At 38.2% G+C, this 21,909-nt stretch overlaps 1 protein-coding gene, 1 long non-coding RNA gene and 1 other non-coding gene across 5 annotated transcripts; 2 read left to right on the top strand and 1 right to left on the bottom strand.

Annotated features, from left to right (window-relative positions):
* Positions 1–319: 319 nt before the first annotated feature.
* LOC105357623 lies at positions 320–6,910 on the bottom strand. Of its 3 annotated transcripts, XR_002289582.2 has the most exons (4): positions 6,483–6,910; positions 1,636–1,721; positions 1,462–1,540; positions 320–1,229 (listed from the first exon to the last, which is right to left on the bottom strand). It is a non-coding gene; the product is annotated as an uncharacterized LOC105357623 (long non-coding RNA). The 3 variants fall into 3 exon arrangements; XR_911499.3 differs by lacking the exon at positions 1,636–1,721; XR_002872982.1 differs by lacking the exon at positions 1,636–1,721 and having other exon boundaries at positions 320–1,354.
* Positions 6,911–13,448: 6,538 nt separating this feature from the next.
* On the top strand, positions 13,449–13,544 carry mir184-1 (microRNA 184-1). The gene has a single exon (NR_107084.1). It is a non-coding gene; the product is annotated as a microRNA 184-1 (primary transcript).
* Positions 13,545–17,601: 4,057 nt separating this feature from the next.
* LOC101155019 (transmembrane emp24 domain-containing protein 3) lies at positions 17,602–21,389 on the top strand. The gene is made up of 3 exons (XM_023953585.1): positions 17,602–17,821; positions 17,989–18,234; positions 19,736–21,389. The coding sequence occupies exons 1-3, from the start codon at positions 17,678–17,680 to the stop codon at positions 19,967–19,969; spliced, it is 624 nt and encodes a 207-aa protein (XP_023809353.1). The 5' UTR covers positions 17,602–17,677; the 3' UTR covers positions 19,970–21,389.
* Positions 21,390–21,909: the final 520 nt, after the last annotated feature.

Raw genomic sequence — 21,909 nt, forward strand, 5'->3', positions numbered from 1 at the left:
ATATATATATATATATATATATATATATATATATATATATATATATATATATATATATATATATATATATATATATATATATATATATATAAATTCTAAGCTCCAGCCCATGAAGTTGGTTGGATTATCATTGTACCTGGATATTTTATATATATATATATATATATATATATATATATATATATATATATATATATATATATATATATATATATATATATATATATATATATATATATATATATATATATAAATTCTAAGCTCCAGCCCATGAAGTTGGTTGGATTAGCTGAGAAAACTCTCCTTGTGAATTATTAACCCCTCCCTCAGTGACCTTGAAGTTTTCCCCTTGGGCCCCTTTGGGTGCGCATTGTCAAGTAATAAAAAGAACATAACAATTAAAATTAGAATAACAATGAAAGTTTTATCATCAGAACTGATCTCAAACTATTTAATCTACAATTCTACATGTATGAAAAAGAACAAATATCAATGATGATGAAAATTGTAAACATTCAAAACATCCATTATATAACTGAGTATGCTTGTATTCCTGTTTGTTCTAAATGTGAAAAAAAATTCTTAAAAAGGCGATATTCATATTCCATATCCAATTTACAGTCTCTGTCCCAAATATTTGTTAGTGTTCACTTTGAGACTGCTAAGCCCATCTGTTGGCAGCCAGCTTAGTTCTCCTTAGTCTTGTGCTGAGGCACCATACCAGTCTCGTTGAGGGAGGGGTAAATGTTGTTGGAATTGGAAAAAAATTTACAAGGAGAGTTTTTTCAGCTATTCCAACAAAGTTCAGGGGTTGGAGCTGAAAAAATATTAATTTGAAAATTCAGCCCTCTGGAAGGACCACCCTAATACATAAATATAGCTTGCTGAATGATCATTTCATATAATAAATGATCATAAATACAACCCAAGATTAATAAACAGACCACTGCACCTGAACCTCCACAGTGTAGCTTTGTGGGAGTGGCATGTTTGTGTTTTCCTAACAGGTGTAGTTCCCACATGTTCGGCTCTCTGCTGCACTAAAGATATATGTTAATGTCATGCAAATCCAATGCCACAGATTTGACGCAGAAGCGTGTAATCGGCACAAAAGTTCATCGTCCTTGAAAAGTCGGCTCCCTCTTCTTCCGATGTTAGGAGGAGGTCAGTGGTCAAATCACTGGAGATGCGGCTGAGGCTTTCGGGGATGGTTTTCCTTTGACACGAAGCTGCATGGACACATGCATGGGGGATGGTTGTGTTCATGCTCATATTTATGCATTTGCACTTACAGATTGCGACCACCGTCAGTCTTGTACTTGCACACGCAGCTCTAGCAGTTGGATCAAGGCGGCTGACTCATTAGGGCATGTGTTCATTATTATAATATAGTCAGTGTGGAAGCATCTGCAGATGATCAGGTTTGCGACACATTAAACAGATAGATGGATTTTTACAAACCTTTGCTGCTTCTTCATGCCGTGTTGTCTGCAGGATTCAAAAAGAAGACTAGGTTCTTATCTGCATGCATGGTTTGAATCTACAAAGCCAAAGTTAGAGTTCAGGGTCAACTACAGGGCAGCATGACACAATACAACACAGCATGTGAAGCAGCAGCAGAGTGAGGGGCTTTACCCAGGTTATCTGCGTCTGTCCAGGCCAAAATGTGTAGCTGTTGCACTACAACTCAAATTGAAGCCAAGACTGTTGCACACCATATTCTAAAAACAAAACATACTTTATTGCACGTGTTGCATTAAATGAAATATTCCTGTTTTACATATTCTGAATAAATACATCAAGGTTCAGATGAGCTCACAAGAATTCTATTAAAAACTGTCGTTCCTGATGGTGGGGATTATGACCATGTATATTTGTTGCATAAGTCTGTTTCTATCTTTTTAAACCAACGTGTTTGTCTGAAACAAATCAACACTTGTTGGTTCGTTCTATGTGTCTAGACACTGGAGAGCTTGGATGACAGTTTAGAAAATCTAAAGGATATGGTCATTATTTTATCTGTTTAAAGCCTTCAGTAAGTGCTTCATTGTGTTTTCTCATTCTTCTTTTCACAATGTAACCCTTGTGCTATGCTAGGCCCCTAAACATTGGGAGTTGGGTCATCTAGACCCACTAGACAGTGCGCTGAAACTTTTTTCTTCAATGATTTGTGAACCTCACTGGTGTCCATGGATTACATGAAATATTTCCACCTTCATCCACCTTTGTCATGGTAGGGAAAACACGTCAGTGTAAGGGTGGGGTCATCTAAGATAGCACAAGGGAGAAACTGAAAAAAAAACCATCTCAAGTGTCTAATCACAAATATGATCTGGTCTTATTGTGACCACATCAGACATGTTTTTAGCAGAGATATAGTAGAGTTTATTTGGGATCTGCATCCAAATCATGCTTTTGTTTTATTTTTGCCCAAAAAAAATCAATAGTTTATGTTTATCATAATAGTAACAATAACATAAATACAGTTTAGTGTCTTATTTTTCTAAAGGGTGAAGTCAGACTCTGTGGCTCCCACTGGGTTGTAGTCAGTAAGTAATCGACCCGAATGGTTCTTCTAGTGTTAAAGTTTGCAGACCACCTTTCTATCCATCCATCCGTTTTCTTAATGATTCCCACTGGAGACCAATAATTGGTGGCTAAAAGTCTAAATGAACAACAAATACATTCTAGGATTGTTTGTTGTAATTTTGGATTTGTTGTGATCATTTCCTTTCCATGTTTGAAGAGATTGCATTTAAAAAATGGGTTTCAAGCTGTAATACTTAAAATGCTTTATGGCTAATACTTGTCCGTTTTCTGGCCTTTTTTAAACTTCTCATGTTCTGTCTTTTAATTTCCCTAACAGCAAATATCAGAATATGTTCCATGTTCTTTAGCTTTGTATGTTTATGGTCTTCCTTTGGACTGAATTCCATTTTTTTTAATCACACATATTAAAGTTCATTCTTTAACATTCCATAATTTGATTCAACAATCATAATTGAATAGAGCAAACTCTGAACGCTCTATGTCCTTTTATTTGAGAAAGAACTCTGAGCTAGCTCATGAGAGCTTGCAGCCTCGGTGGAGCTCCAACAGATGAGAAGCACCTCTGTGAAGCCTGCAGAGCTGCAACTGTTGTGCAGTGCTACACCCCTGCTGCTCAGTGGAGAGTGAAATGGGATCATGGAGGGCTGCCAGCACACATCAGGACCCGGCAGCTGAAATGGCAAACGCAGCCAACTGCAGTCTTGCCTGTCTCTGCCGTCACTGGAAGTGTCTGAACACAAGGGGGCGAGCACTGCATTTAGATCGCTAATGGGGTTTCTTTTTCTCTGAGCTTCACAAAAACTCGGAAGTATTTAGTTTTAAAGACCCGCTTCAATTAAAATTGTGTTTTATAGTGTTCTTGTAGCATTTTTCTCAAGATGGAGGACATAAAGAAAATTTAAATTAAAACTTTGTGAGTATTTATTCAAATCATTGTAAATCAGAAGGAAACAAAGAAAAGTCGCTTTAAAAACCTTGTAGTCGTTACATAGAAAAGACGATGGGTGGGTCACAGGTTCCCTGCTCCACTCCATTCTGATGCATCCACTTGCAGACAAATAGATCCATGAACATCTTTGTTTTCCTCGTCTGAGCTGGCCTCTGGCTCAAAATAGTTTGGCTGGATAGCTCCTATGTTGTCCACCATTTTAGTTGTAGTGTTAGGTTGAGGTTGTGGAGGGCTATAAACTAGCTAGGGAGAATATAAACAAAGAGTTGATGGGAAATGGGGCTGGGCTCATACTGCGCCAACAGTCCCGCCCACAATTTAAAGGTGATTTTCTGATGAACTCCTGCTGCTCTGCAGTAACAAAGTCCTAGAAAACGACAGTTTTTGATTGTACAAACTTAAAAACCTCCTAATCATACTTGAAAGACCACTGGGAACACTTTTACAATAAACCAAAAGATGATTGGAGTAGGACTTTACATGTTCTCACAGCACCAAGTATAAAGGTTCACGGTAGGAGAAGTGTATCAGCAGGTTTTTAATGTCCTTAAGGGCTGTCTTTTTTTAAAACATGTTTGTATTATAAATGCAGTGCTCTCTATGTTTCTTTATTTAAACAAATATTATATATATATATATATATATATATATATATATATATATATATATATATATATATATTATATATATATATATATATATATATATATATATATTTTATTTATTTATTCTTTGCATATAAGTGACATATTCCTTGCCCTTTATTTTATTTTTTAATTGTTTTATATATTGTTGTTTTTTTCAGATGAGCACATAATGAGGTAAAATCTTTTCTGTGCAAAATCAATAGATAAATGTTTTTTCTGGAGGAGGAGGTGGAATCTGTCCCACGGGCAACGGTAAGAAGGGATTAAAAATCACACCAAACAGGTCTGGGTTTATATTCTTCCATTTTTGGTGCCTGTTCCACATAATCATGCTTGCTTTTTCACCGTGGGTACTGAGTGCCAGTTCTGCTGAAGTTTGAAAATTAAGCGAGGCATACTCTGGGAGGTTTATTACCACCCCCTCGCTCTTACATTCTACCCTTAAGGCATGGCAAATGCAACTGTGGGGAGAGACACTGCCACAAATAGACTCTCTAAATGTGGAAAGCTTTATTCTGGAGAAAAATACATGACTGAGTTGTTGGCCTCTCTGCTAAACACAGTCATGAAAAGAAGAGGAAAGGCATGAATGTTCAAAGAATCTTGCAGGAACACGAGAAAAGGTGGAGCCACTGTCACTTACTGACCAGTCATGCACGTCCACACTTCTACAGGTGTTGGTGTAATTGTACTTATAATTCAAAAATATTTTGAAATCAACTTCTCTTTAAATGTCTCTCAGAAATAGACTGTTTAATTAAATATCTGCAGGATAAACAAAACTTCATCAATACATTTGATTCACTCTATTACCAAATTCATCACATTTTAATGAATGATGTCCAATTTTCTTTTGGACTGAATGGCCAAACACAGAAATATCCTGAAACTAATTTCTGATAAATGAATGTTTTTTTAAAAACTCTTTTTGTCTGTATGTCTCAGTCTGTGCTGCTCCAAAGAACTCATGAACCCTAATCTCTTTACCACCAAGATTTAAATGACTATCAAAAGGTAAATACAATATTGGTATAGTTAGTAGGGGTGTGTATAGGTAAAAGTCTGGCGATACGATACATATTGAGGGTCAGGAGTGAAGCAGATGCACAGCTGCACTCGTTCTCAACTGGAGCCCACTACAAAGCGCCAAAATTCCTGTTTTTATACGGTACTGGCAGCAACGTTGCACAGAATTCCGGTTTGTTACACATCCCAAGCAAAAAGAAGTAGAAAGTGTCTCTTAACAACAAAAACTGCGAGGCTGACTGAACATTTAGCATTTAACACAAGCTTATTCTCGCAAGATCTTGCTGTTTTGGTACGGTGCAGAGCTGCTCAAAGAGGTTCAGTTTGCTATGCTGCCAATTAGTGGTCAAGTGTTTAGGTGGAAAACAAGAGTCAGACGCTGAAGGACGGTCATAGGCAACTAAGTAAATATCACCAAATGAATGTGATATATTGCTGATCTGAATTTTTCCTACACCCCTGGTAGTTAGGTGAAGGTGCACGTATAGATACATGAATTTAGGCTGATGTAAAGTTTTGATTTGATTTGATTGATTTCAAGCATTGAAAAAATATTAAACACAAATATAAAGTACATTTTTAAAAATGATAAAACACAGCTGCATCAAATCTATTTCAGATATGAATTAATACATTGATTAGAACATTAAAATTTCAAAGATCTTGGAAAATAAGACCATCGTCTTGACGGTGTAATTACTCATAATCAGAAATAGACGTTTTTGCTGCAATGTATACAGTGCACACACATGTCCCATTATAGTCATTAAATATAATTTTTTTTTTTTTTTTTAATTACGGGTCTGACAATTAATCAACAAATTGAATTCTACTCCTGGCATAGAACCAGATCAATCTTTCTGAGGCAGAATAAAATAAACCAATACCATTAAAAATTTGTTTCAAGATTACATAAGTTGGATAGTATTCCTATTTTTACTCTGAGTAATTTCTGTCATACTTGTCACATGGTAAATGGTGTATACTTGTAAAGCGCTTTTCTACCTACAAGGTCAAGGACAAAGTGCTTTTACAGTCACAAAACCATTCACCCAGTCACACACACATTCACACACTGGTGGCTGCTCTGCTGCCAAACACAGGCGCCCGCCTTGCCATCAGAGGCAAGTTGGGGTTCAGTGTCTTGCCCAAGGACACTTCAACTCATGGGCGTGCATGGCCGTGCAGAATTGAGCCTGCAACCTTATGGTCATGGGTCGACTGCCCTACCGCTTCACCACGGCCGCCCCATATCATTCTTACATGTATGTAGGCTCAGCATTGCCACTAAAGTCAAAATTTCCACTCACATGTTTTGCTATCTTGAAAAGCTGTTGCTTCAGGAAAGTAAGTCCCAATCGAAGTCTGGAGATAACGTGATCCGGATCTTCCTTTTCTTTACAGATTTATTTGGTTTTGGGAGTTGTGTAACATCACCAGTCATCACCACACCTGATAGAAATTGTCTAATCGTTACAGCTGTTTTTCTGTTTTATTCATTAACCTTCAATGAGTCTGGACTCAAGGTTTTTGTGACTTGTGGTCAGATTCTCCTTAGTGCTTCTTTTCCTAATTGGTTATGTTTTTCTGGAAGATTTTTTCTTTCTTTTGTAATTAGTTAGTGTGATTCTTAATTCTTCAAATATTGAGATTAAAAACTGCAATAGATAAACAACAAAAATATTTAATAGTGAAGCTTTTTTTTTAAATTTTAACTGCAAAGTCATGCAATGTGTCAGTCAAACGCCCCAAAAGTTAAAAAAAAAATTACATAAAAAAAGAGCCGTTGGCGAAACGCTTTGGCTTTGATAACAGTCCACGTACCGCCCCCTTGTGGACACTTGTGAAATTAAAATTGCATAAATTTTAAAACTCACTTTTTCAGCTCTCAGTCTTGATCTCTTTGACTCAAAAGGGTAATTATGCACGTTGCTACCAGCTTCAGCAGATACATGGTTGATGTGTTTCTAGCAAAAGTTGTATCTAACTTTTAAAACAATCCAACAAGGTAAAAGCTGTAGTGAGTCTGCGACATGTGAAGTGGCATGTTTTTATGCGTCATCAGCAGGTTAAATGTGCAAATATCACAGCCTTGGCATCCCAGTTCATACACTTTCTAGAATCCAACTAAACATCTCCCATTTGAGAGGAAAGTGGGGTTTGGTGATGCACTGTGCACGCGCACGAGGGGAGCAAAATGTCAAACTGTGTACTTTTGGTTTTGGAGAATTCCAGTAAGTAAACAAATGTCAATGATTTCAGAAATTTTAATTTTTCACATTTTTTAGGAGCATGTTCTTTAAAAGTGTTTTTTGTTATGAAGTTGATTTTTTGCACATGTTGAAAAATCCCTTTTGGAAAATCTAAGTCACTGTAAAAACTAATTAAATGTCACTTTGCAGCTTCAGCCACTAGCAGGCGTTGCAAACTCAAAGGTGGACACTCAGAATTCAACTGTCAAATTGCTGTGTTTGCTTAATTCAGTCTTTGCTAGATGATTGCATTCTTTGTTTTGTGGGATTTTTTGTTCAAATTATAGCGTTATCTAAGGTCTGTGTTTATGACTTCAATCAAATGACAAAATGAACAAATTGTGTTTATTATGCTCTGAGAAACGCAGTGAAATGCATACAAAAAGCCTCACTGATAATGAGACCACAGGCAAACTAATTACAAAATTGCTTTTTTCTTCAATTATTTCAATGATAATAACTGAAAAAAATACTAGTTTTTATGCATTTAGCTGATTTTACAGTAATATAAACTATCACTGCAGTACAGAATCCAGCTCTTGTGCATTACCGTGCATTATTGTGCATTAACCTTTGTTCTCTATTGTTGTTTTTATGTTTGCAGGCAGCAGAGCTCGCTTACTTTACAGAAAATGAATAATTTTCTAAAATAAGTCTTCACATTCAGGGGAACACAGTCCTTTTTTATCAACAGCCTTTAATGTAATTTTTTTAAATTGCTTTAAAATTTGTTGCATTTACTTCAAAGTTGAAGAAAAAGTAATAATGAAACCAATCAATGACACCACATTATATCTTTTTTTAATTATTATTAATCATTAAATTTGATTATTTAAATCAGTAAACTGTAGGTTACTCCCAAACTAGAAGATGTTTCTTTAAAGATCTTTACTAAACTTGTCAGGACTTTCAACCTGTGGTTTGTTCTTTATGTACATTTTTTATTCTTATGGATTTTTGGTCAGATACACTCAACAATTTACAGCCTTTAGATTTGGGTTTAGTCATTGAGTGAATGAAAAATAATTGTTTGCTTTTACTCTTAAATTTGGCATAATTTTAAACAAGAAATGTCAGTTTAACAACACATACAAGGTCTCATTATTGCAGAAAATGACCACATGAACCTGCAACTCAGAACACAGAAGAATTCAATGATCATTCAGTTAGACCACCTCTGTCTTCCCTCCTATGTCTGAATTCTCTCACATGAAAGGCTGCTTTTTGCTTCATAATTAACCCTTGTGCTATCTTAGATGACCCCACCCTTACATTGACGTGTTCTCCCTACCATGACAAAGGTGGATAAAGGTGGAAAGATTTCATGTAATCCATGGACACCAGTGAGGTTCACAAATCATTGAAGATAAAAGGTTCAGCGCACTGTCTAGTGGGTCTAGATGACCCAACTCCTAATGTTAAAGTGCCTGGGATAGCACAAGGGTTAATCGGACTAAAATCCATTCATTCCCAGTAGAATATTTAACCCTTGTGCTATCTTAGATGACCCCACCCTTACATTGACGTGTTCTCCCTACCATGACAAAGGTGGATAAAGGTGGAAAGATTTCATGTAATCCATGGACACCAGTGAAGATCACAAATCATTGAAGAAAAAAGGTTCAGTGCACTGTCTCGTGGGTCTAGATGACCCAACTCCCAACGTTATTGTGCCTAGGATAGCACAAGGGCTAGAAGAGTAAAAGATTTGGAGCTGCTCTGAAAGCTGGGCAGCTGGAATATTTTCATATTTTCTCCCTGGAGTGCTGGTAAAAGTATGCAGGGACATTCCACTGGAGTCCATCCAGAGGAGGATTGGACTCTCCAGGGGGGCAGATCCTCCTGTTACCTGACTGCAGCCTACAGATGATGGTCTGGTCTGCATTAAAGGTTGAAGTTAGATGTGTTCTGGACATATACTCACAGTGTTTGCTACAAACAAGCAATGGGTGAATTTTCATTGACGTGGTGGCGATTAGAATTTTTGAATTTTCATGTACTGGTCGCTTACGGTGTTAGTATATCTGAAGGTATGGCTACTCACACCAACGTGAACAATGTCAGACAGATTGGTGGGAGTCCCAGAGCACAGGGACTCTGAATGTATCCTCACTGATCCACTGAGGGACAGGAGATGTTTTAGTAGATCTCCTCTGGTCAACAGGAGCCACACGGGTGTCCAACGTTCCCACAAAGTCCCGGAACGGGATTAAGAGGAGCCAGGCCCTGTTTGCTTTGCACCAGACTGTCATGCTGACAGAAGGAACTCAACTAGATAATCTACAACAATGACAGCAGCCCTTCCTTTCCCAGTGGTATGTTAAGACATCACAAAAAATCAAGAGGAGAATGTCAAACCATGCGGAACAATTGCTGTGTGTGTTTCAACGGAAGAGTAAAACAAATAAAGGATGAAACAATTCACCGGTTTATGGATAAAAGGTGAAATAACAAGAAATATCACAGGTAAATGAACGAATGAATTATTAACTATTTGTAATATCCACTGAAATGTAGGCCTGGAAAATAACCCAGCTTTCATTTTTCTGCATTATTCATATAATTATTGCTCTTTCTTCACAAGACATGTCAAAGAAAGTACATTTAATCCATGAGTTTTTAGTTTCACATACGAGTCATTCCAGTCTGGTGCCCTTTCCATTTCAGCCGTCTCCAGATATTTTCCAACTAAACCTCTGAATGGAGGCAAAAGCTAATGAAATTTTAGATTATTTTTATTTTCTAAAATACATTTTGCCCCTTCAGACTGATTAGCTCACATGACCCCATTACCACAATCGCTCACTGACATGACCACCCCCCAAAGACAGATTTTTTTGCCTCATAAAGCACACTTCTTTATGGTTTAGAATGCTTGTCAAAGCTGAAAGGAACTTTTTGTGACTAAATAGTAAATACCTTTTGCATATTCTCTCTTTTTTTTAAGCAAATACCATTCCCACTAGCTACTATTCCTTGTTGGTCAAGCTATGTTTTCATTTGAGTTTTGTGTGACTAATAGTAAGTCAGACATCAGCACTTGTCTATGAATGCAGATGTGGGATGTGACCTCTGCCTTAAGGATCTGATGGGAACCGTGTGTTGAAAAGTCCGGAGCACAGCAGCGTGTCCTAAACCATGCAGACAGCTGACTTAGCGCCTCCCCTGTTGTCTATGTGCTCACTGAACAATGCGGTTATTGCCAGCGACAGAGTACAGCCTCAGGGCCCGAGCACCCCTTCCAACACCAAGGCTTGTGGAATTCTTTTAGACACCCCCGATCCTGAGTTTGGTTTGCCCTTTGTCTTTCTGCTCTTTCAAATCCAAACCACAAGCATGACTGCAGAGCCTTCGCTTTGAGCAGATGTCACACACTGAGAGGAAGTTCTGTGGTTTTGTGTTACCTGCTCAATGAGGTTTAATTTCCCCTTTTGGGACCAGGCTCCGCCCACATCTGTTGTGACCCATTAATGATCACCTTTTAGTCACTTTTTCATGATTATCTCCAACTTCAAATTTGCTTTTGTAGAATCTTAACTGTTTTGTATCTAGAATGTTTTAGGAAAATGTTTCATTTTCATGCAAATGTTTTTTTTAAAACTGTAAACATTTAAGAAAAGAATTTTCTGAAACAGCAATAAAAAGTCTGTGCCACCAAAAATGTGCGATAACAGCGTGACTGAAAACACACAGGACTAATACAAATCCGCGTTTAAAAAAAAACAAAGAAATGTAAGCAAAAACTCACACAGAAAAACAAATACATGAGTTCCCATTTCTTTTTATTTCAAATCTTTAAAAAAAACTATTTAGCCTTTGGGTAAAATAAAATAAAACTTAAAAATTTAATTTCCAATGTTGTATTAAATAGAGTTTACTTGCTAAATGTTTGGAAATATATTTCATAGTAAAACAGCTTTACAATGAAAGTACAAATAAACCTAACAGCATTATAGAAAAGTTAAATATGTGTGGCATAAAATGCTCTGGAAAATAAATAAAAATAGTTCAGATGTGAGACAAAAGAAAACTGGGGTGACTTGAAAAAAACTTTGACTCTAAACACGTTCTTAATTTTTGTTTTTTGATTGTTTTTCTGGTACAATATGATTTGTTTGCAATTGAACAAAGGAACAAAAGAAATCACAGATTTTTAAAATGAATTTAAAGGAAAGAAATTTTAACCCAAAAAGTTTAATTTTAACCTTTTTACCTTTGTTTTTTCATGTTTTTAGTTTGTGTCTTGTTGATTCATTTGTTACTTTTCCTTTGTATTTTTGTTGCATAATTAGTCATATAAATACAACATTGTTATTTTGAAGGTGAATGTTTTAGATAAGTTATGGATGATTCCTGTTGGGTTTTTTTCCGGCTGATGGCAACTGATTAATCCCAACACGTTTCTAATGTTAAACTCTAGATTTGATTGTTGGTGTTCCTGGTGTTCATTTAAAAGAAAACAGAAACCTGACCACTGACAAAAGGTTAGTGAGCATGCAATAAAACCTTTCTTTCAAGAAATAAAAAATATGACTCTCATCATTGTGATCATCCCATTTTTGGATACCAAACACCCAAAATCATTCAACCAGGCACTTTATTCTATAACACTTTACAGTTAGGTAATACCTGTTTATTAAAATTGATTATGTCTGTTCCAGAAAAACACATTTTCTAGTTGAGAGCTCATGTAAGGATTATTATGTGAGAGTGGCTGGTGACACAAACAGCCTTAGTCAGTGTGGCTTCTCTGACTCAGCTCTACACAAGCACAGACCCGTCTGCAGTAAAGTCAGGGCCCGTCCTTTTTGCTCCTTCTGATGCCCACGAATGCAGAAAGCCTGCATTTCCACTGAAGCCTGAGGCGCACTGTTCACGCTCGTACTCCAGCAGAAAGAGTAAAACCGAGAGACGGAAGGACGGCACAGAAGACAGGGAGAAAAATGGGAAGAGGATCCGAGGAAAGTAGTCTAAGAGAGACACTTGCATACCAGGGAAAGAAAGCACAAATCCTCACTACACACACAGCCTTCACAGGGGATGTGTGTGATATCCAGAGGGAGAGAACAGGCACAGATGATTTGAGGCTTAGGGGGAGAGAGTACATGCCACTGCCTGCACCTGCGTTAACTGCCACCACATGTCAAGGTGATTCAGCTGCGGTTCCTAGAAAACTCTAAGCTACTTTTATTCCCCATATTGTTATTATAATACTTCCCTCACTAAAAAAAAGAGGAAACTAAACCTAGAATGTACTGTAAACAGACTTCATGGCAGAAAGCAGGTTTCGTTTGATGTTTGGGACATTTTGTTGAACTTTACTGAAAACGTTGTTTCATAAGGGGATTACAGTGGTCACGGCAACAGGAGTTACCGTGCCCCCTATCTTCATAGGTTTCAGGTGCTGAAAAGTAGAGAGTAAGTGCCCAACAGAGGTCTCACTTTCTAGAAGCAGCTGAGTACCTGAGGAGCTGACAGGTATGCACTTAGTGGAATGTTCTCACCAACACCTGTGGGGAGCACACCCGCCAAACCTGGTCTCTCGCAGCTCACTGGTTGATCTTCTCTGTGACTGACATTGGCAACAGCTATTTGTCTCGATTCCTCAAAGGCCGGGGGGCAGGTATGGTGAGTTCTGACGGAACCAATGGCAACAGAGAAAGTCTATGGGAGCCAGGCGGGGCTTCAGTGAAGTAAAACTCATCAATGGGGTGTGTCTGAAAAGTCTGACAGGAGTCAAATAGTGAAGGGTTATGCCTGCTGAACCCCTTTTGCCTGGTGAAAGCTCAGCTAGTCTTTTGCTGCGTGAGGACCCAAGGAAGGCTGGCAAAGAAGAGCTACATCTTTGTTTTGAGATCCGTGGAAGTGAAACGACCGATGACATCTGCTAAGAGCTTCAGGAAGTCCACTTTCAGACCTGGAACTTCAAGGAAAACAAAAACGGCTTCACACAGCTCTTGGAAACTGCAATGAAAAACGTCTGACAAGAGGACTTTGGTCAGGAAATGCCACATCTAGATGGTCTTATAGTCACTCACATCTCCTTATCACTTTTCCAGCCCAGCTATGTGGTCTGTATTCGTTGGACGGAGAACTGATAAGGGCATGTGCATGACATTACCTACAGGTGCCTGTGAGCCCCATAGCCTGTGGGCTAACTGCCCAAGTTACAACATTTTATTTTGGTTGCACTATGTCTCTGCTTAGAACAATTGAACACTGCAACATACCTTCAGTGTAGAACATGTGACAAAAATAGAAAAACCCAACCCGGTAGGATTTTTTTATTCAAGCAAAAAACTTGAAAATCAGCCCAACATTAGACAGGAATGCTAAGTTCAGAAGTCGAACGGAAGATATTAAGCAGGAATTCAAAAGTTGGTAAGTAATTAGAGTATTTTTTTTTTTTGCAATTGCTTATATACTTTGCATTTCTGCATGTTAACCAAAATGTTTGCATCATTAAACGAACAATATATTGGGGGTAAGAAATCATAGTATGGACAGAAATAGTTTTAATTTTTGACATAAATTATGAGACTTGGAGTTTGTCTTTGTGATTTTACCAGTAACATTAAATTAGTCTATTAAAAAAGCTCCCCATTAAATATTAATAGTCAAAAACTATTAATGTACATAATATAGCTCAACAAATGACCAAACAGGTTAGTTTTTGTACAAACAGATGAGTGTCCTCAGTTGAGCAGGTGAGCAGTTCTCAGTGAGCAGACGCCTGGATCATTTCACTGTCTTTGTTGACTCGGCGCCTGAGGCATCAACCTCCTCTCTACACCAGGTGGAGGATCATGTCTCCTCTCAAGAGCAAAATTTGCAGCACTTTCAGTAAGGAGGAAAAGGTTACTTATTTCATGATACATTTTTCCTGCACCTGCACCAATACTTCTAATAAAATCCATTTTTAACACCCAAAAACTCTTTTGTGTCTTTATAAGAAGCTTTTTGATGCATTTACTTATTGTTTTTTCTTTTAGTTGAAACAGATACTGACTGTTCAAAAACACTTTAAGCCTTAAAACAGTATAACAATTGGTTAATTGGCACCTATGACTTTGTTTTGATTAAATTCTGCATTGACAGATGAGAAAAAAACCTCAGGATCTACAAATTGCTATGTATTTCAGAATAAAGGCATTGAACTTCCCCTAGCAAAAAGTTAGTTAAGTGTACTACAAGCATCCTTAGTCTATACTAAAAGTGAAGCAGTATACTTGAAGATTATTTTTTTACACTACCTATATATTGTAAACTTAAAATGTTCCAATTAGCATGGAGAAGTATTCAGTTGGTATACATCCTACACTGCATACATATATTGTGGCGACCTGGGGGTCAGCCCGGCCTTCAGCTCCTAAGACTCATGGGAACTGGGGAATCTTGGGTGTAAAGTTCCTCACCATGAGTGAGTGGCCTGTGAGCAGAAGTGAGATCCATGCTGTTAGGCTGTTTGTTGTGTGTTCAAATAAATGGGTATTGATGCTGGAAAGAAGATTGGGCAATCTGTTTCTCTGTTTACTTCTCCCTCTCTGAGACTGTTGGGAATCGTGTGGTGTTTGGGGCACAGGCAGTTCCACAATGCAGCCAATTAATTAGCAGTTTTGCTCTTGATTCCCAGCTATAGTGACATACCAGCTGGGTTGTTTTATTGGTGTCATAAATGGGATGGGGTCAGCCGGTGCTACTACGTCATGGAGAGCTACGCCATGGAGCGAGAGATGGCAGAGATAGAGTGACAAATTTGCATCCTGGAGGCAACTCGGGACAAGCGAAGAGCAAGGGCGAAATTATCTCCCTGGTGGTACAAGCACCCGCCATCATTTGCAGTCTGTCCCTGCAGGTCGGGTTTCCACGCCGGTAATGAACCGTCCAGAGCAGTCTGTGATGGCAGTACGCAACCCAATAAAACTTCCGCGATACAATAGCTTAACACCGTTGGAACCACACCTGGCTCAGGTCAACTTGGCGTCCGGGTATGGGGGCTGGAGTCCCAAAGAGACTGTTACACCTAGCCCTGGCGTTGGAGGGCGCTACACTCCAGGTACTACTGGACCTCTCTTCTGCGGAACAGCGAGACCTGTCGGCATTGACAGCAGCATTGGAACGACGCTTTGGAGAGCAGGTTTCGACAGAGCGGCACCGACAGCAGCCGTAGAGACGACGAACGCCTGGGGACCTTCGCCGCTGATGTGCAGCTCTTCGCTCGGCAGGGTTATTCAACCTTTCCACCTGCTGCAGTGGAGGAACTGAGCCTCCATGCCTTCCTCAGAGGACTTGCTCCGGAACATCTGCGCCAGCATGCATGGCTGGCGAGGCCATCTAGCCTGGGGGCAGCCCTGCAGGAAGCTGAGACTGCAGAGGAATTACTTCAGCTGAGAAGAAGACTGTTGCGGTGGTTGGAACAAAGAATTGTGAGCATGAGTTTTCAGCTATATGAGTGTTGTGGGGACACTTAACCCTCTTAGATGTGGACAGTTTGCCGACCTGTGGGTTAGCCTGGCCTTCAGTTCCTAAGACTCATGGGAACTGGGGAATCTTGGGTGTGAAGTTCCTCACCATGAGTGGGGGGCCTGTGAGCAGAAGTGAGATCCATGCTGTTTGGCTGTTTGTGGGTTTGTTCAAATAGATGGGCATTGATGCTAGAAAGAAGATTATGTACTGTTTCTATGTGTACTTGTCCCTCTCTGATAACGTTTGAGGTCGTATAGTGTCTGGGGCACGGACAGCTCTCCAACAACTCTTGTTTCAGCTGGGTCGTTACTATGTCTGTGTGTAGGTGTGTTTATGTGTGTTTGCTGTAGAATACTGACATACAGATACTCAAGTAACCTTAATAAAAAATAAAAGAAACTTCTGTACTACTTTTTGCTAAGGGCTGCTTTAATACGTCAAAACAACAATGCAGAAATTAAGGAACCAATGCAAAAAGTGTGCACTGCTGAACTTCACAGTAAACTATAGTGCTTTATTGAGAAGGAATAATCACTGACATTCTGCACCCTCATGATGACAGCATTTACAATTTTATCTTAAAATTGTGAACCATAATGCAACAAGGTGCTAAAAATGTCCAAGTTTCCATTTATAGTGGATAGTTTGTTGGGCAGATGGAAATGATGATCAAAACTCTTCATCATGAATTTTGCAAAAAGCAAAGCTATGATCTTTCCCCATTGGTGAGGAAGATCCAAGATGATCCCCGAGTGAAGATTGTATCCTTGCCCATCACACACGGAAAAGTTGGATACAATCTGTCTTTCAGTGAAAATAAATCTTTCCTATCCATAAAGTGGGATATTTTCTATTCAATCTCAATGACAGACAAATATCTTGCACAAACATTCTAGAATATAGAGGCAAGAATCAAAGGTACAACTTAACACAACCCTATTCTAGTGTTAATCATATTTTTAGATAGGCCAAAGGTTATACAATACTTGATGAGTTAATATTTTTAAGAGGTTTATTATTTCCTAGAAATATTACAGTAAAATATAATTTTGTTTTAATGCATTATGTGTAAAAATACAACAAATATACAAAACAAGTAGACCACATGACATTGGAATGGCGGGGGGGGGGGGTATATACATTACAAAAGATACATAACAATACATTTAACATCCAAATCAGACAATTTTCATATGTTATTATTATTATTATTATTATTATTATTGTTATTTTCTATTATTTATTATTATTAGTTCGTTTGTTTTGTACATACTTTAAGAAACGGTACATAAGTCAGTAAATAACATCAACTACCCGGATGTAGAGGCGTAGAATCCAGAGGGATTTTCAAAATAAAACTAGCTAACCGCATGTTGTCAACACTTGAAAAAACAAAAATACAAGTCTAATGAGCTTTGGATTAGCTGACAAAGATTGACTTAGCCATTTTAATCAACTCTTATACACACGGACCTGGCAACATCTGGAATTCCGTATGCAATCGCATGTTTCGCATTGGAGAAACGTATAGCTTTCTCATTTCGTGTATTTTAACTATTTGTTTAAGATTAAATATTTGTTGTTGCACCCCCCCCCTGCATTTCATTACATTAAGGATTTTGTTGGGTTACTTCATGTGAAAATAACAAAATAAATAAATAATTAAAATCGAATATTCCTATCCCGGAAGTAGTTCGCGCTCGCGCCACGTCAGACTCAACCAAGTAAGATTTCTCCATAGTTCAGAGTTCAGGTTTCTGCAGATCTTCTCTTGTGCTGCCGTGACGATGCTCCGCCGGGGACTGACTTACCTGCTCCTGCACGTGTGTGCGGTGACGGCGACTGAGCTCACCTTTGAACTCCCAGACAACGAAAAGCAGTGTTTTTATGAGGAACTAGAGAAAGACGTGAAGTTTGACATAGATTTTCAAGTGAGTTTCCGTTAGAGCTGTCCATGTCATGGTAATGCTGGTAAGCTTAAAAAAAAAAAAAGAACTGAAATAATGTCTGTTAAAGTAAATAAACACATTTTAGCTAGGGAGACTTATTTGCTTACCAAACATGTTTGATGTTTTCTGTTAATTGGTTTGTCTTTCAGGTAATTTCAGGAGGCAACTATGACGTGGACAGCTTTGTTACAGATCCCCAGAACAATGTCCTTTACAATGAGAGGAAGAAGCAGTATGACAGCTTCTCCCACACCACCACCATGAAGGGAGTCTACAAGGTCTGCTTCAGCAACGAGTTCTCCACCTTTACGCACAAAACGGTGTATCTGGACTTCAGATATGGAGATGAGGAACCACTCCTTCAGAGCATGACTGGAAGCACAGCACTGACTCAGGTGAGCCTGAGATTAAGTTGTTCCTTTTAAATTTTATTAACTACCAAGATACTGTGCCGTCTTTTAGGAAACATTACAAATAACAGTTGAGTAAGTTGATATTTAGTGCCCCACTGTAGATTACTGGTACTGCAGTTCAAGGGAAGTCCACTAGGTGGAGACAAAGTTGGTCACATATTAGCCTTTGGAACTGTAAGCAATGGTGGGCTTTGCAAATCTCCCAAAAATGCCTTAACCTGCTCAAATATTGTCACAACTGCCTAGCTAAAAAACAAACTAGGTTTTAATTAATTATAGTTCTGTTAACACTAAAATCATTAAAGCTAGCATCAGAATAACGTATCAGAACAACATTTAATATCAGACCCCTTCCACAGACCCACTGCAATGACCTGCTACTAATTCATGTTTCCAAAAATGTAAAAAGCTCATTTTCATTGATTTGTTTTTACATGAGTTTAGACCTAACTTTATAAACCCTCATTATTTGTATTTTATCTTAGGTTCAGCTGTGTAAGTTGCAGGGGTTGGGGCTGGTATGAGATTGTGGGACATGAGCTTGATTCATTATACGATCTATTTGCAATTCATTTACTTAAAGGTTTTGGTTCATTTCTAAAAGAAACAAATGTCTTAACACTATTTTCCGAAACAATAGTCTACAAACAATTACTCAGCGGAAACTAAGATCTTTTATTTTAATAAAATCATCCAAATCTAGCAAATGAAAACAAATTTCCTTTTGAACTACTGCTGTTTTGCTGAATTTTGCAGGGCACCAGAGTGTTATCAGTTAGGTACCCTCAGTTAGCGTAAGCTGGGTACATACGGATGACTGAATGACTGCAGTGCTTCTGCCAGCAGCATAGCAAAAAGAGTGTGAAGGAAGAACCGCCGGCCGTTGTGTTCGTCCCGCACATGTAATCAGTTGATTAAATCGCTCTCCTCCGATCCTATACCTGATTAGAAATGATAGTTCACACTTCAGTCAGCATTTTGAGCTCTTGGTTTTCAAGCTGCTCCCTCAGCGGTTTTGCAGTGGGGGTGTGACAAACCTTCAGGATGAGAACAGACAGTCCTACCAGTGAGAAGTTATCAGCCATGTCGAAACAACCTTTTTATTTATGTCAAGACCAAAGCGTCTTCTTACAAAAATAATATTTTGGTTTTGATATCACCCTATCCTGGTGAGTTTGTTCCCTTGTATAATCTTAAAAGACTGATGATTTTTAAAAATATATTTATAATGCATATTGCTTGTTCTCCCCGTGCATGCGTGAGTTTTCTCCGGGGACTCCGACTTCCTCGTCCAAAAAACATGCTTCATAGGTTCATCGGTTACTCTGTATTGTCCCTAAGTGTGAATACGAGTGTGTAAGTGTGTGTGATTGTGGCCCTGCCTTCACCCACAGGTGGCCAGGTTAGAGTCCGGCAGCCCCATGACCCCGAAAGGGACAAACATGGGTTTAGAAGATGAATGAATGTATATTTCTTCTTGCAGTTGGAGTCGTCCTGCGTCGCCATCCATGAGATCCTGAAGGTGGTGGCGGATTCTCAAACATGGTACAGGCTAAGAGAAGCACAGGACCGCACAAAGGCAGAGCACCTCCTCCAGCGGGTCACTTACTGGTCCTTTGGAGAGGCTGTTTTTTTGTTTGTTATTGGCATTGGTCAGGTCATGCTGCTGAAGAGCTTCTTCAGCGAGAAGAAAGGCTCTGTAGCTGCCACCACTTAACCCAGCTGTTCCATTCTGTCCTTAGACGGGTGGAAAGTTGAATGTGCATTCAGATTTAAGCTCTTATTTGGTTGTTTTCGATTTTTCAACAAGGCTATGTTAAATAAATAGTTAAGAATTTATTCTATTCTTCATCGCTTACAAGAATGTATTTTTATTCTGGTTTTGTTTTCAGATTGAACGGAAAAGAACCACCACATGTACTGTCTTGAAAAAAAATCAGCCTTTTTGTTGATTTTGTTTCTTCTTTTTTTCTAATTTAAGGTAAATGAGATTATATTGGGTGTCATCATTGTTTGTCACCTTAATACGTGTATTGTTACATGTAACATATTTTGCTTTCATGTGCATTGCTCTTGAACTGCCCTGAACCAAGTGCCTTAAGATGTACTTTTTTCACTTTTTCTAAATTAGTATTATGAATTTCTGTTGTTTTTAGTTCTTCACTGGATTTGTTGAAGCTACTTTTGTTGAGGAAGTTTACACCAAGTTATGTTTAATGGGCTTTTAATTATGTCCTTAACATTAATGGTCAAACATTTCATTTGAAAACATTTTAGAGATTTATGAGTTAGTATTGAATAAATTTTTATTAGACTTCAGTCTCTCTTACTGTCTTCATCCAGAACCAACATTGGGTCATTAAATCAGTAGCAACCATGAACAGATAATATTTAGAAAGTTTTAATCTATGTCAGGCCTTCACTTGTATCACTCTCTCCCTCTCCCTCTCTCTCCCTCTTCCTCTCTCTCGCGCGCTTGCTCTCGCTCTATTTGTACATTCAAATAGTAAAAACAAAAGCCTAATATTGTAATTTAAAAAAATGTATACTTACAGTTTTTTGAACATATATGTTGAAAACTGAATAGACATGTAAAATGGGAAATTTGGATTTGAAAGATGAACATTTTTGAAAAATCAAAGTGGATAATTTTTCTCTTTACCCGATGGGTAAACTCCCCCAATGACAATTTGATCTATAAAAATGTTCTCAGTGGTGTTTAAATTATGATTATGAAGTTTTTTTCACCAAAAATTTCACAACCTCAATGTCTTAAAAAGACATATTTCATGTTACTCTGAAGCCTCTGTTTCTAAAATCTCCTCTACGTGGGCGTGGCCGTTGGTGCTGACATCAGTAGCCCCGCCCTTTATGATGACGAAAGCTGCGTTTTGCACGAGTGCTGAGCTTTACGCAAGGGGGCCACAAACGACACCGACTGACTGACGGTCTCTGTTCTCAAAAGTTTATCTTTAGCGATAAAGAAACAGCGCAAATTTTGGTCCCGAATCGACTCTTTTTGAACAGAGTGTGAAAGGACAAAACAAACGTGTGTACCCTGCTGTGTTAACCCTTGTGCTATATCTGGGGTCAAGATGACCATTGACGTGTTAAATAAAGTAACACACGAAAAAGAACTTTGAACCATGAAAAATGCTTTGAATTACGTTATAATTTAGACTACATTGCAGCAGCAAGCAGCACTGGCTGTGGCTCAGAGCTGATTTGATGCACATTCAGGCTGAATTCACTTGCAGAGCAAATACAATGCAATCCCAACAATAAGATAGTGACCATTCACACGTATTTTTTTTCAATAATCGAGAATTCAATATGCAATTCAGGCTTCTAACATGTCTGTAGTAGAAACCAAAACATTTTTATTGTATCCTACGCGTTATTTGAAGGCATAAATGTGCCAAAAAACAAAAACCTGAATCACACACAAATGTAAAAGTATTTGTTTATTTATGTATTTCTTTATTTATTTGTGTAAAATTATACATTAATAGCTGTTATTTTGCATAGTATTTAGTTATTTATCTTTAATTAATATTACTTTGCTCCTCCTTAGGTGTGACGAAGTAAAAAATAAACAAGTAAATAAATAACGTTTGCACTTGACCACATTCAACGTGGCTTTGCTCCAGCGATCCA

Source organism: Oryzias latipes, chromosome 3 (assembly GCF_002234675.1).
Source record: "Oryzias latipes chromosome 3, ASM223467v1".
NCBI lineage: Eukaryota > Metazoa > Chordata > Actinopteri > Beloniformes > Adrianichthyidae > Oryzias > Oryzias latipes.